The sequence below is a fragment of the Danio rerio genome, chromosome 1 (assembly GCF_052040795.2).
Source record: "Danio rerio strain M-AB ecotype USA chromosome 1, GRCz13ab, whole genome shotgun sequence".
Classification (NCBI taxonomy): Eukaryota; Metazoa; Chordata; class Actinopteri; order Cypriniformes; family Danionidae; genus Danio; species Danio rerio.
In genome coordinates, this window is record NC_141021.1 from 23,595,001 (window position 1) to 23,608,620 (window position 13,620).

The 13,620-nt window shown below is 32.5% G+C and overlaps 1 protein-coding gene and 1 long non-coding RNA gene across 3 annotated transcripts in view; one reads left to right on the plus strand and one right to left on the minus strand.

Moving 5' to 3' along the window:
• Positions 1 to 13,620, minus strand: part of chrna8 (cholinergic receptor, nicotinic, alpha 8) — a 130,269-nt gene that overhangs the window by 33,224 nt on the left and 83,425 nt on the right. Inside the window, exon 4 of the mRNA XM_087237126.1 lies at positions 6,591 to 6,700. Coding sequence (XP_087093252.1) covers positions 6,591 to 6,700 — 110 coding nt within the window. The remainder of the gene's footprint in view (positions 1 to 6,590; positions 6,701 to 13,620) is intronic.
• On the plus strand, positions 10,783 to 12,659 carry LOC147846813 (uncharacterized). 2 transcript variants are annotated; one of them, XR_015476571.1, is made up of 4 exons: positions 10,783 to 10,922; positions 11,487 to 11,541; positions 11,657 to 11,717; positions 11,847 to 12,659. It is a non-coding gene; the product is annotated as an uncharacterized LOC147846813 (long non-coding RNA). The 2 variants fall into 2 exon arrangements; XR_015941913.1 differs by lacking the exon at positions 10,783 to 10,922 and having other exon boundaries at positions 11,470 to 11,541; positions 11,847 to 11,981.

A 13,620-nucleotide genomic window follows, 5' to 3' on the forward strand; every position in this document is an offset into this window, starting at 1 on the left:
AATACCAACAACTACCGAGCTGCTTAAAAAGAACAAAAGAATGAAGTCTTGTAATCAGTGCAGTCCATTACATAAAGAGAGGCTGTTGGTAGAAAAGTGAAGTTGACCTCCGAGCTCTGTTTAAATAATACATAACACTGCATCTGTCCTCTCTCTGCACACAAACTCACGGCATGCATGTTTTACATCACTGATGAGGGCCGTTCAGTGTGAAGTGAGAGGGTTTACACTGCTACACACAATGCATTAATACGTTATGTATGTTGTATGCTGTAGCCTATGTCGCACACATTCTATATCAGACTAATGTGTGAACGTCAGCACATTAAAAAGTCTTTGTACGTTACATGCACTTTTTTATTCAGATGTGTTTTCTGTGCCACCACTGCAGTGTAAACAATGGCTTTTGATGTGTGATGAGGTAGTTGGCGATGCCCAGTGCTTTGAATAATTTATGTTTCTTGAGAAAAATGTGTTTGGGTTGTAAATATAACTAAAGAAAATATGACAATACCTTATACTATGAGTGAGAACATGATGTATGAATCAGATCAGAACAGAAAAAGACACAAAAATGAACATCTTCCTTGTGATATTTCCTCTACTTGAACTATCAGCAAGATACAAAGAGCTTATTTCTTTTAAAATGTATTTCCATTTCTGTTGGCAGACAATTTTATCTAAAAGAACAAAAAAATCTAAATGCAATATTATAATTTTTAATAAATTTATAATAAATAAAATTTAATGCAGTATACATTACAATGTAGCAGCATTTGGTGAATTGTATTGGGTTCTGTAGGCATAGGGTTTAAAAAAAAACTAAATAGAAATGTTTGTGTGGGTGACACGATGGCTCAGTGGTTAGCACTATAACCTGTCAGTAAGAAGGTCAAGTCCTGGCGGGATCAGTTGATGTTTCTGTGTGGAGTTTGAGTTCACGTGGGTTTTCTCCGGGTGCTACGGTTTCTCCCACAGCCCACAAACCAGGAAAAATGCTTTGTAATGCATCACAAGGAAAAACAAGACTCAGCAAACAGAGTGTGTGAATGAGGTATTAATCATCATGAGCTTCCAGCTGTGTGTGTGTAATCAGGAGAATCAAAAATGTCTGTGCTCCTCGTCTCAGACCTTCGAATGCTACCACAATTCGTTGCATGTCAGCATACTGTCTTCAGAGCACAAGTAATTTATTAAATAAAAAAAAAGATTCATGCAGCTTCTCCTACCGCAGCAAATTCTGTTTTAACTGTTGATATTTGGTGCCAGTTAATCAGGAAGTGATGATATTGTTCTCTTTGACTCATTGGATGGAAACGCTGCTTTAATTGCACGTCTTTTATGCAATATTCCTGTTTTGTGGATGCATTTAATTTGCATCTTTGGATGGAAACATAGCTACTAACAGTAAACAAGTGATAGGATTTCTGTGAGAGACTTGAGATGTACTATGAGAGACTACTACTACTAATGTCTTTATATACTATACAAGCTGTTTTATAGACTATACAATCTTCTTCGAACTTCAGTAATTCATTCATTCAATTTCTTGTCAGCTTAGTCCCGTTATTAATCCGGAGTCGCCACAGCGGAATGAACCGCCAACTTATTCAGCAAGTTTTTACGCAGCGGATGCCCTTCCAGCCGCAACCCATCTCTGGGAAACATCCACACACACATTCACACTCACACTCATACACTACTGACAATTTTAGCCTACCCAATTCACCTGTACCGCATGTCTTTGGACAGTGGGGGAAACCAGAGCACCCGGAGGAAACCCACGCGAAGGCAGGGAAAACATGCAAACTCCACATAGAAACACCAACTGAGCCAAGGTTCAAACCAGTGACCTTTTTGCTGTAAGGCGAAAGCATTACCTACAGCGCCACTGCCTCACCCCACTACAATAATTGCTGTTCTCTAATTGTAATAGCCATGTTTTCCATCAAATAAAGGGTTTTGTCTATAAATCAAGCAGAATCAATCAAAACGGCCTAGAGTTTTCTTTATTATTTCAGTCACATAGTCTCTTTCTAACTCTCTTACTTTTGTATTTCTCCTTTTAGATCTTCTCTGTCATTTCTTTTCAGAAAAGCGACACTGTTATCATCAGGAGTTGATGATCTATGGGTAAAAGCAACTAATGATGTGTGTAATCCTTTCTCGCCTCACTAACTTCTCTGTCTGATTTCTTCTCTTCTCTTCCTCTTTTCTTGTGCTATTCATTTGAAGCTGTATAGGTTTGCTATTAACTTTGTCCAGTTCAATAAATATATAATTTTTTTAATCAACTACCTTGTATTTTTCATCTTACATTTTATTAGGATTGTTATGAAAAGTGTATTTGTATTGTGTTGTTCTTGTTATAATGTGCTGTGAAAACAAAGAAAAAATGACAATTGTTAAATCACACTAACTGACGACAATAAATGGAAGTAAAGTAAAAGTAAAGTAGTTACATGGAAATAGAGTAATTGTTATCTGCTCTGTGTTGTGTATTACTGTGTGCTTCTATTTGATACAGTGAATTTATAACAGCTAAGAGGCATAGTTAGGCAAGATTAGAAATAAATTAAAGCATCTGTTATAAATTCACTGTAAACCATGGTTTTAAGGGATTTATTGCTTATTTAAAAAGGTTATTTCATATATGTAGGAAGGTTTAATTAAATAAAGCTAGGCTGATAAACTGTTTCATTTGCCTTTGTAGGTTCAAATAAGGTTCAACTAATCATAATCAAGGACTGCAACTAACCTGCTGTTTAAGAGGAGAAACAGTGTAACTTATCAATCAAAAAAAAAAAAAAAAATAGACATATTTGTCAGATTATGTCAAGTTTAATTAGGATCACTGGTCTCCCTGTAGAATTTACAACTTCCAAAATGTGAATGATGATTTTACTTTGCTTTTAAAAAGTAAGTAAACTCATTATAAACTTAGTAAAGTAAGTGGCTATTAAACTGGGAAAGGAGTGGAATAAATGTTATGGAAAATTAAACAGTGTGTATTTTACATGAAAAAAGCCATTTGTAGCCAGTTATATTTAAAAGTTAATATTTCTGCCATTTCCACAGACATCCGCATGTATTTTACAAACCATCAGTGTTATGTTTTGCTAGTAGTTATGTTTTTTTGAATGTCTAAAACTTAAATGAAATTGTATTTGTTTGAAAAATACTTCTTGTTTTATGACCAGAAGCATGTCCCTCAACCCCTTTTGAGCTGCCAGATTTGAATTTGAGCAGTTAATGGCGTGCATTATTATCAACCCAGGCTCATTCTAAAAAAACTTACAGCTATATACATTTCTGGAGAGCGCCAAATATGTCCCAAGAGCTACACTTTTTTTTTTTTTTTTTTGTTTTTTTGTTTGTTTTGCGAATCCACCAGAGTCTGCTGTGTATGCTTTTTCAGATCTCAAATTTTTCAAACTGCCTGCTGTTCTCGCGTAAATCCCCAGAGGCTACTGTCGACTGACTGACTGACTGACCCTGACCTTAAACCCAACCAATAATGTTTTCAAAAGCACCAATTGACTCGCCCACCCACTTCCCTAGACCCAACCGACAGTTTTAAAAAACAATCCAGAAAAAGAAAAGCCCTCACCTGATTTTTACCATGTTTTCAGATTTTACCACATTCTCATCCTGTTATTTCTTCTGAAAACATTCTCTGCTGGACTCACGCCTTATTATTGTGGACAATCTGGTAACAGTGGGAAAGCTGTCCATTTGGAGGTAAGCGGTCATACTGTCCTGCAGCATTGTTTTAAAGACGAAATGCAGCCATGCGTATGTTTGGCTGCATAATTCGCAATCTTCAAAAATGTATAGAGGACTACTTTTTCAGAGCGAACCTATGTTGGTTATTATGTTTTAATCACACCGCAGTGTGATTGTATGCTTTAGAAACTGGCCAAGGCTGATCACCTTGGTTGTGTGCTTGAGAGAGTTAAATATGAGATATTAAAATGTAAAAGATTTTTATTGTCTACATCGAGGAAAAAACTTAGGAGACTTTGGTGGAATCTGCCTCATTCCCTTAATGGTCAGCTCATATGCTGTAACCTTGAGCATGATCTGTTTCTTTGCCAGTGAAGCATTCAGATTTCTGCTTATAAAGTCCCGCATGTAAATAGTGACTGTGCCATGGCGTGAAGGATTTTTAGACCATGCGCCGGGTGCGCCGACCATTTTCTTGACTTTAAAATAACAAAAGTGGATTGAGACATGCGTGCACCTTAAACCATTTGCTTAGATCATTAAAATAGAGCCCCTTTAAGCTGATCCATGAACATAATTTCTTTTTAAGTATATCAAAGCAATTTAAAAACAACTGGTTTACTCACTTTTTAAATAAAGTCAACTAATCTTTTTTTTTACAGTGCGTCAATTACTAAATTAGGGGGCACTAATTTAAAAACCTGTAATCTGCCTGCTCAGATCTTCACCATTCTGATGGCAAGACATATTGAAACTGGCACTAAACAAAAAGAGTTTACAAAAGCAAATGTCAGCTGTTGTGGAAATGTTTCAGCTGAGAGGACACATAGATCTGATGAAAGCTAAGCTGTTAACACTCAAACAGTTCTCTTTTTTTATTTGCATGCGATAAAGGAAGATTATGTCTCTTATTAGACATGTTTTAAAAATATTGTTTCCAAGAGCTTTTATTTTTAAAGCCCTTTAGTTACTTTTTTCCTTTCAGTACTTTAGAATTTAAATAATAACATGATTTAATTAAATTCATAATTCATTATTATGAGCTAGCCTTTCTGAGTGTAAATGTTTATTGGTCTTGCTGTTTTGTTGGCAGGTAGATTTGTAGTATTCTGTGAGTTATGAAGGAATGTAAAATTAAATAATTACCTCTGCTGTCCCATATTCGTAATGTGTTTACGTAAAAAGGTTTCACTGCCAATGGTTTTATTTCGGTGTAAGAGGTGAGAGCAACTAAATTGAAAAATGATGTTATAATACTGCATCAAAGATCAGTTCCAACTTCCATTCAGACGAAACAGATGGTGACTCAAATGTAGTGTGTTGACACAAGGCTTGTTTTTAAAGCCCACCCAAAGTTTAACACAATATAAAAATAGTTCGGTTCAAAATAAAAATGATTTCATAATTTATTCTATTGCACATGTTTGTACCTTAAACCATGTTTAAACCTTTTTAATTTACTCATCCTCCACTTAAAACCTGTAACCATTGATTTTTTTTTCAAAACATCATATTTTCTGTTCAATAGAAAAAGAAAAAAGAAAAAAAAAGTGTTTGAAACAAGTCTAAATTACAGAATTTTCATCTTTGGCTGAACTATTTTTTTGAGGGTCCATATATTTTGATAAAGCACAAAAGTGCACCAACCCTTTTCTGAGAGTATATGTACACGTTAAAACTCATAAAATATTTTTATAAAAAAAAAACATATTTGTTTTAGTTCAAATGTGTGTTCCTGGACAACAAAAAAGAAATGTCTTTTTTTTTTAAATTGAGATTTATGCATTATAAGTTTTCCATTTTTCATTATTGTATGGTATGTTAGTATTGGGCAATATTTGGCTCAGATTCAACTGTTTAAATATCTGGGATCTGATGTTTCAAAAAAAACGAATAACAAAAAAAGTAAAAAAAATGCTATTGCATATAATTAAGCTAAATTTCTTTTAATATATTTACAGTGGAAAATGTACAAAAAACTTACTTAATATTCTAATGGTCTTCTGCAAAATCATTAAAATTAAAAAAAAAAAAAAACCTAAAACTAAAAAAAGAAAAATCAATAATGTTGACTCATACAATGCATTTTTGGCCAAAAAGACTGCATTAATATTATATTGTTGTGTATATATTTTTATTATTATATTATATAATATTATAATATATTATAGCATGTCAACACACAATGTCAACACATACTGTATATACACAACCGGTCAATAGTTTGGGGTCAGCAGGATTTTTAAATGGTTTTAAAAAAAGCTTATCCTGCTCAACAAGGTTATATTTATTTAATCCAAAATACAGTACAAACTGTGAAATGTTATTCCAATATAAAATAACTGTAGTTTATAATTTAATTTAATTATTTATTCCAGTGATCTCAATGATGAATTTTCACTTTTATTACTCCAGTCTTCAGAGTCACATGATCATTTAGAAATCATTATTATTATTATTATTATTATTATTATTATTAATAATAATTAATAATAATAATAATAATAATAATAATAATAATAATTATTATTATTATTATTATTATTATTATTATTATTATTATTGTTGTTGTTAATGCTATTAGTAATAAAAGCAATAATCACTGGAGTAATAATTTCATTTAAAACTACATACAACAGGAGAGCAGTTATTATTATTATCTAATAAATATTTAACAATTTAACTTTTTTTCTACATTTAATAAACGCCACCTTAATAATTTTCTTTAAAAAAAAAAAAAAAAAAAAAACTGACCCTAAACTTTTGATCGGTAGAGTATGGAATTTTTATACTGTATACTGTATTGTAATATATCGTATTTCTTTGTGATATAGAAAAAGTGCATGCCATTCTGTCTTTGTTACCTGTTGTACAGCAGAATATCTGGTGTCCAAATCTGATTGGATGGGAACCGGAGGGTCTGGACACCAGGATAGTTATCCGGGTTCCAGCTCAGATAGACATCTGTCCATCCCTGAAAACACAAAACATACATCAGATTCACCTTCTTTTAAAGGCTTGATTGCTATAGACAAGAACATCAAACACACAGACAGCAACCTCCAGAACACAGCAAAACAGCTGAGCTCTGTCAACAACACAAAGCAAAATTATTAAGTTAAATATAACATCATGTGCTTAAATAATCTGCAAAACCCACGATATTTATTGTTAAATGAGGTAAAATACTTTTTAGTATGAGTAATGCATGTTGACATCTTACTCCTTTGTGCATGAACTCCACCTGATCCCTATCCAGAGGTGTAAATGGCCCTCAGCTATATTTTCTCTAGTCTAAAGCTGCCTCTCTGCTGTATTATACATGTGATGCCATAGTGGATTTAGAGTAATATAGATTTTTAAAATTTATTAAGCAGCAAACAACCTTTTTGTACACAATAGAAAACATTGTTCATTTAAATGGAAATGGCAACAAGGCACTACATTCACTGATGGGCTTGCTGTGTTAATAATTTAAGCTAATTGTTAGATGATTTAAAATTCATTTAAAAGACACTATTGAACAACTTTAAAAATGCTTATATTAATGCTTAAAATTGCTTACTTTTGTTATAACCACATTTATTACCCCTGAATGTCAAAAATTGCCAGTAACAATGATGGCATGTGCAAACCTAAATGTATCCTCTGTAACATTTTCAGTTTCTCTATGGCAACAACACAGATTATTTTGACTTAAAGATTGTAAGCCAGTATATTCTTCTTGAAAATATAGTTTTTTTTTACATGCATAATATTTCGATATGCACAAACAAAAGGATAGGATAAAATATATTTGTCTTCAAGGGGAAATTTGTCTTGGGCAAAAAGGCAAAAAAAAAGTCAGGTGCTAATGTACTACAGCTGCAGTGTTCTTAGAAGAGTTCAACAGTTTTACCGAGGTACAGTAGGAACGAACGAAAGCTTCAATGTATTGGTTTTACACACTTGCATTCTTTTTCCTGATGGTAATGGCTGATATTCACTGAAAATAGGATGTTTGGAATCAGCCCTACTATTTATTGCTCTTCTCATGCCTGTTCATAGAGAGTCTGTATGGGCTCATTTTTTTATTCCTATGATTTTTCATGGCTGTTTTTTGAATATGAACCAGTTTATTTGTTATTGAACAGACAGATTTCCAAATCAGACTGTGATTCCATAGCGAATAAGACTTTCAAACATAGCTCAGTAAAAAACAAGCAAGATATTGCCATCCACCCCATACAGTCTCAGCCTTCTTGAAAACAAAAAGCCTATGTGGTAGTTGTGCGAACAAGCTCTGAATGTGTGTTCTCCAACAAAAAACACTATCCATAAAGAGCCTCAGGTATCTGTAGGATGTAACTTGCTGCATCAACTTACAGTTTTAATGATCACAGGCCTATGTTGGGTCAAGGACCATTTCGTGTGCCTTTTTTTTATTTAACAAAAAAGAGTTTCTATTACATCACTGAATGAAATTATCGATTTCACTGTGGTAGGATAGGTCGATGTCAAAGACTTGCTGGATATCATCAGAACATTATTAAAATGTGTGCTCCTGCATTTGTGTACAAAGCAAAAAGCAGGTGATGAAACACATGCGTGTGGCACTCCTGTATTACTATGTCTGACCTCAGAAAGTATCCCATTGACCCTGACATTTAACCTTTAAGATGAATTAACCTTTAATAGACATGTTTGCATGATCTCCCGGTGTTGGCGTGGGCTTCCTCCTTTGATAGACAATCAAACATAATTAAAACGATATGTCGCTATGTTAATTGAAACACAACCCCAGAGTATAGTCTTGTTGTGATCAGATCTGAAATGAATTCATGTGTAAATTGTGTAAGCCTATTTTACAATATTAGATTAAAATATTAGAAAGTGCACATAGAATAAACCTGCCATGTATACTCCATCCATAAAGAAAGGGGTAAAAAGTGCACAACACAGATTCAATTTTACCAATCATTTACATACAGACGATTTAATAACCATAAAATTATTTGAAAGCTTTCTAAGTTATTTTTCTTTGTTATAAAGCTGTTCATTAATCTATTTTCTTTTTCAAAAAAGAATATATTTTGAACAATGTTGGTGGTAAAGTACATCCATGGCAGGGGAAAAATACAGTGGAAGTCAATGGCTGCCAGTTTCCAGCATTTTTTAAAATATCTTCTTTTTGTTCAATTGTAGAGAAGAATGTTTAAATGATAAACAGTTAACAACATTAATTATAACAATTAAGAAACAATGTGTAAACAGAAATGTGTCTCTGGGTTTTTGACCAAAACACATATTAATACTGTGTATAAATAATAATAATAAAATATAAATATAATAATACTGTGTAGGGTCCTATGGTTTGAGTAGTGGTTTGTTTGATGTATAGAGCTCTATATATATAAATATTTACCCCGAGTAAATATCCAATCACTATGCTCTAAAAATAGGGGGTGCTTGACATTGCACTGAAAGGACTGAAAAAAGTGTTGCATGCAGAGCTGTTGCAAACAATTTACATGTGTTGAATTTAAACAAATAAATTAAGTTTAATATTCTTCAACTTAATTTGTTTGTTTAAATTGAACACAAATAAATTGTTTACAATCACTTAACGTAAAAAATTTGAGTAAATCCAAGGAATCATCTCTGAATAATTTTTTTCAGTGCACGCACAACTCTCAATGTGAGATGTTTTCAACTGCGTGCGCCTGGACAGAGGCAAGCGCGTTGCTCCGCTTGTTCGTGCATATTGTGATTCTTACATTAGAAATACCAACCTTGCAAACGGAAAATAAGTGATATGGAAACGGCAGCTTCTATAGTTAATCTGCTGTGCGTGGGTATTAGCCTCGGTGTACATACTTGGAACTTTAAACTAGTGCACAGTAGACAACTTGTCATAACTTTTCCGTGCAACAGAAATGTGGATTAGAGAAGCCTTTACGATTAATTAACTGTGACAAATTAAAGCGCAGTTAATAGTAAAATCAGCTAATTGTAGCATCCATATTAATGATTACAGTGCATTGTACTAAAGGCATTTTCTACAAAACATATCTAAATGTTTTTGGCTTTCTGCACCACTCGCTTTTGGTGACTCACGCTCTGCGCAGCCTCTGCAGTTCATACTGAATTGAACAGATGCACAACACTTCATATCTATAGCGGCCGTTTTTCGACTGAACTAAATTTATTTTTATGTCTTGGTCACACTATTTGGAGGGCCAGAACAAATTGCATTGGGGGCTGGGTTCGGCCCGCGGGCCGCCAATTGAATAGCCCTGGACTAAAGTCTCGCATTTTTTCGGCACCGAGATAATTAAGATTTTTTTATTCATGTTTACTTAAGTACAAATATGTTTATTTAAAATGGCCAATTTATCTTTATTAACTTCACATGTATGTTTATTTTCAAAATGTAGGATTTTATGTGTTCCCCAATTTGTACATGGGCTACCAGCAGCTGTGAGATTTCAGTATTGATTTTTTTTAATACAAAACACTAGGAACTAGTGTAATTTTCTTGCCATTTAAGTAAAACTAAATACGAATTGCAATAAATTGTTTTTTTTTCTCCCTAACCTCTTACTTTTCCCATTATTATTTTTGAATAATAAAAAAAAAAACATGTGTCAAGCCATTTAAACCGAACCAAACTGAAAACTGTGTTAAAAAAAATGAGGTATGTATTGAACTGTGGGCTAACTGTATTGTTGCATATATATATATATATATATATATATATATATATATATATATATATATATATATATATATATATATATATATATATATATATATATATATATATATACACTCAAAAAAATGAATTTTGGCTTTTGTTGGTCCAAAGAATATAACTATGTTTAAATTAAACAATTTGCTTATGTTTGTGTACTAAAAATAAAAGTGTTGTGTTGGAAAAAATTAGAAAAAGTAAGTTTTCATATTTAAACAGCTTGCTTAATTAACATGAATGAAAGGGAGTTGTGTTGCTTCTGCAGTACTGCATTTTGGTCAATAGGTGGAGTAATATCTGCACATGCGCAGTTTCAAAACAACACAGGAAGTAAGAAGATTCAAACCACAACGATCACTCTCAGCTCTTTTAGATTGGCGCCATAATATGGGAATCAAAAGATGAAGATTACAGTACAAATTGAGAACGTGCACAGAAAACTTTCCCCAATGTGGACACACAGGTGAGATTTTTTTACTTTGTATGTATTTATACTGAGGCTGTGACAACATTTGAATCATTAATGAACTTCCTTGTAATACTATGTTGTGTTTGTGTATAGTATTGTTATGAAATTGTCATGTTTCCTGTGTCTTTTTTCACATTAAAGGCAGGTAAATTTCTAGTTTTTTTTTTTTGCATTCCTGTGAAATGTTATACTTGGTATATATTAACCCCAAAATAGAGTTGCAAACGTTGGTAGTAAGAAATAGTCTAATTTTAAATAAGTGTCAAGCAGTTTGTCAAGTTTTAATGCCAGTTTTGATAACTTACATAATATTAATTAAAAGGTGGTGTTGGCACAAGCATATGTGACACTTAAATAGGATGACATATAGCATGATGACATATTTAATGTAAGCTTATTTGTTTGGTCAGCTAACACATTTAAACTTTTAAGTTTAGTAGTTTGCATTTTTTTTCATTTTTATTATTATAAACATATTATTCTAAATGCTATATATTTATATTATTTTATTTTATTATTACAAATCTTTGTTCACTCGCATCTTTTTTTCTCCCTCAGGTTTACAGCTCAGCCTCTGTCCCATGTATGGTTGAGGAGACTGTGGATAATCCAGGTACTATGCCTTTAGATGCCTAGACACACATTAAAATGATGTACAGTAAACATTACTAGTAATTTTAACTACTAATTATTTAGTAAATTACTAATTGTCATTTTATGTCGTTTAGAACATCACCAGTGGAAAAAAGGTGTGAATGCATTCTCAAAGCCCTTGTGAGGCAGTACAGGGTAAGCTATTTACTTTTTTTTTTATATATATATATATATATATATATATTGTATTTTCCTCTTAAACCAATTCCTCCATTCACCTTTGATCTGTTGGTAAACGTTTTATTTTTTACTTGACATTTTTAGGATGCTGAACATGATGAAGCACAAACCTTGATGTGCAACACCACCTTATGAATCTACAGTGGTTACGTTAACATTTAGCAGACTCTTTAGTCTAAAGTGACTTACAATTGAGGAGACATTCAGCAAATCAACAAGAAGAGGCATTACACCCAAAATGTGCTAATTATACAAAAAATGTTAAGAATTAAGAATGCTTCTACATGTGGTTTGTCAAGCCCACTCACCTGTGTGAAGCAGACTTCATGCACAATGTTTTTTTGTGTTTGTTTTTTTTAGATATAGGAAGTGGTTGTAAGAAAGTGTCTGGTGCAAATGTGCAGAAATGGTGCCCAGAGAGATGAATGTCTAGCTATTACGTTCTGTGATGGTTGGTCTAATTTATGGTGTAATGCTGATCGTGTTACTTTGCTTTAAAGTGGTAATCTTTCTTTGAGCAACTGAAGTGTTATCTGCTTTTTCAGTGTACAGCACAGTTTACAAAAGAAGACTTAATTTTTCTAAGTATATTTTTGTAACTCATTTAATGGCAGAATATTATTTTTAAATGTTTTTTGTAATATATGAAAAGTAATTTGAAAACTGTATTTTATGATGTTTTTGTAAGCTTATTTTTGTAAATCATTTATTGATTTTAATGTACTTAATACTTGTATTACTATTATTTTAATAGTATATTGTACATACAGTATTTTAACTTATTGTAATAAGTGAAGATACAGATAAAGACAATATTTGGATTTTGATAATCATTTTATTCCTGGACAATTTGTAAAACTGTAAAAATGCTATTGAATAAACTCAATGAAACGGAAACTGTTTTTTTATTTGGTTAAACATAACAATATAAATTTTAGAATAATTGAACTTAAATAACTACATTGATTAAAGCTAAATTATGAATGTTACATTGATTGAACTAAACAACATTACATTACCTTTATGTAACTAACTTAAGTTCACTAAAATAAATATTCTTTCTTAAAGGTAACTTAACTCAGTTACGTGGAACCAGTGGATAAAAAAAAGTTAATTAACGCCAACATATCATTTTTTTGAGTGTATATATATATATATATATATATATATATATATATATATATATATATACTGTATATATAAAGATGTTCTCTCATTAGACCTGACATGTTTAAACATTTGGTCCCACTTTATAATAAATGACCACTGCAGACTTTATATTAGGTGACCTTAACTACAAAAGTATGAAATTACATCAAAATAGAAATACAATGTACTTCCTAATGGGGCGTCATGGTAGCGCAGTGGGTAGAACGATCACCTTACAGCAAGAAGGTTGCTGGTTTGAGCCTCGGCTGGTTCAGTTGGCATTTCTGTGTGGAGTTTGCATGTTCATCGCATGTTCGCATGGGTTTCCTCCGCATGCTCCGGTTTCCCTCACAAGTAAAAACATGTGCCGTAGGTGAATTGGGTAAGCTAAATTGGCCTAGGTGTATGTGTATGAAAGAGAGTGTATGAGTGTTTCCCAGTGATGGGTTGCAGGGGGAAGGGCGTCCGCTGCGTAAAACATATGCTGGATAAGTTGTCAGGTCATTTCACTGTGGCGGCTCCAGATTAATAAATGGACTAAGCTGAAAAAAATGAATGAATGTAATAATATTTACACTGTTTTTCGTAAGATGGAGCTGTATGACTGTATTATTTCATCTGTTCAGTCTTTAGGGTGTTTTTAATATTTTTTATTGATAATTTCTAATAATTAATTCCTTGGTATGATGATTATATTATGGTTTTGCTA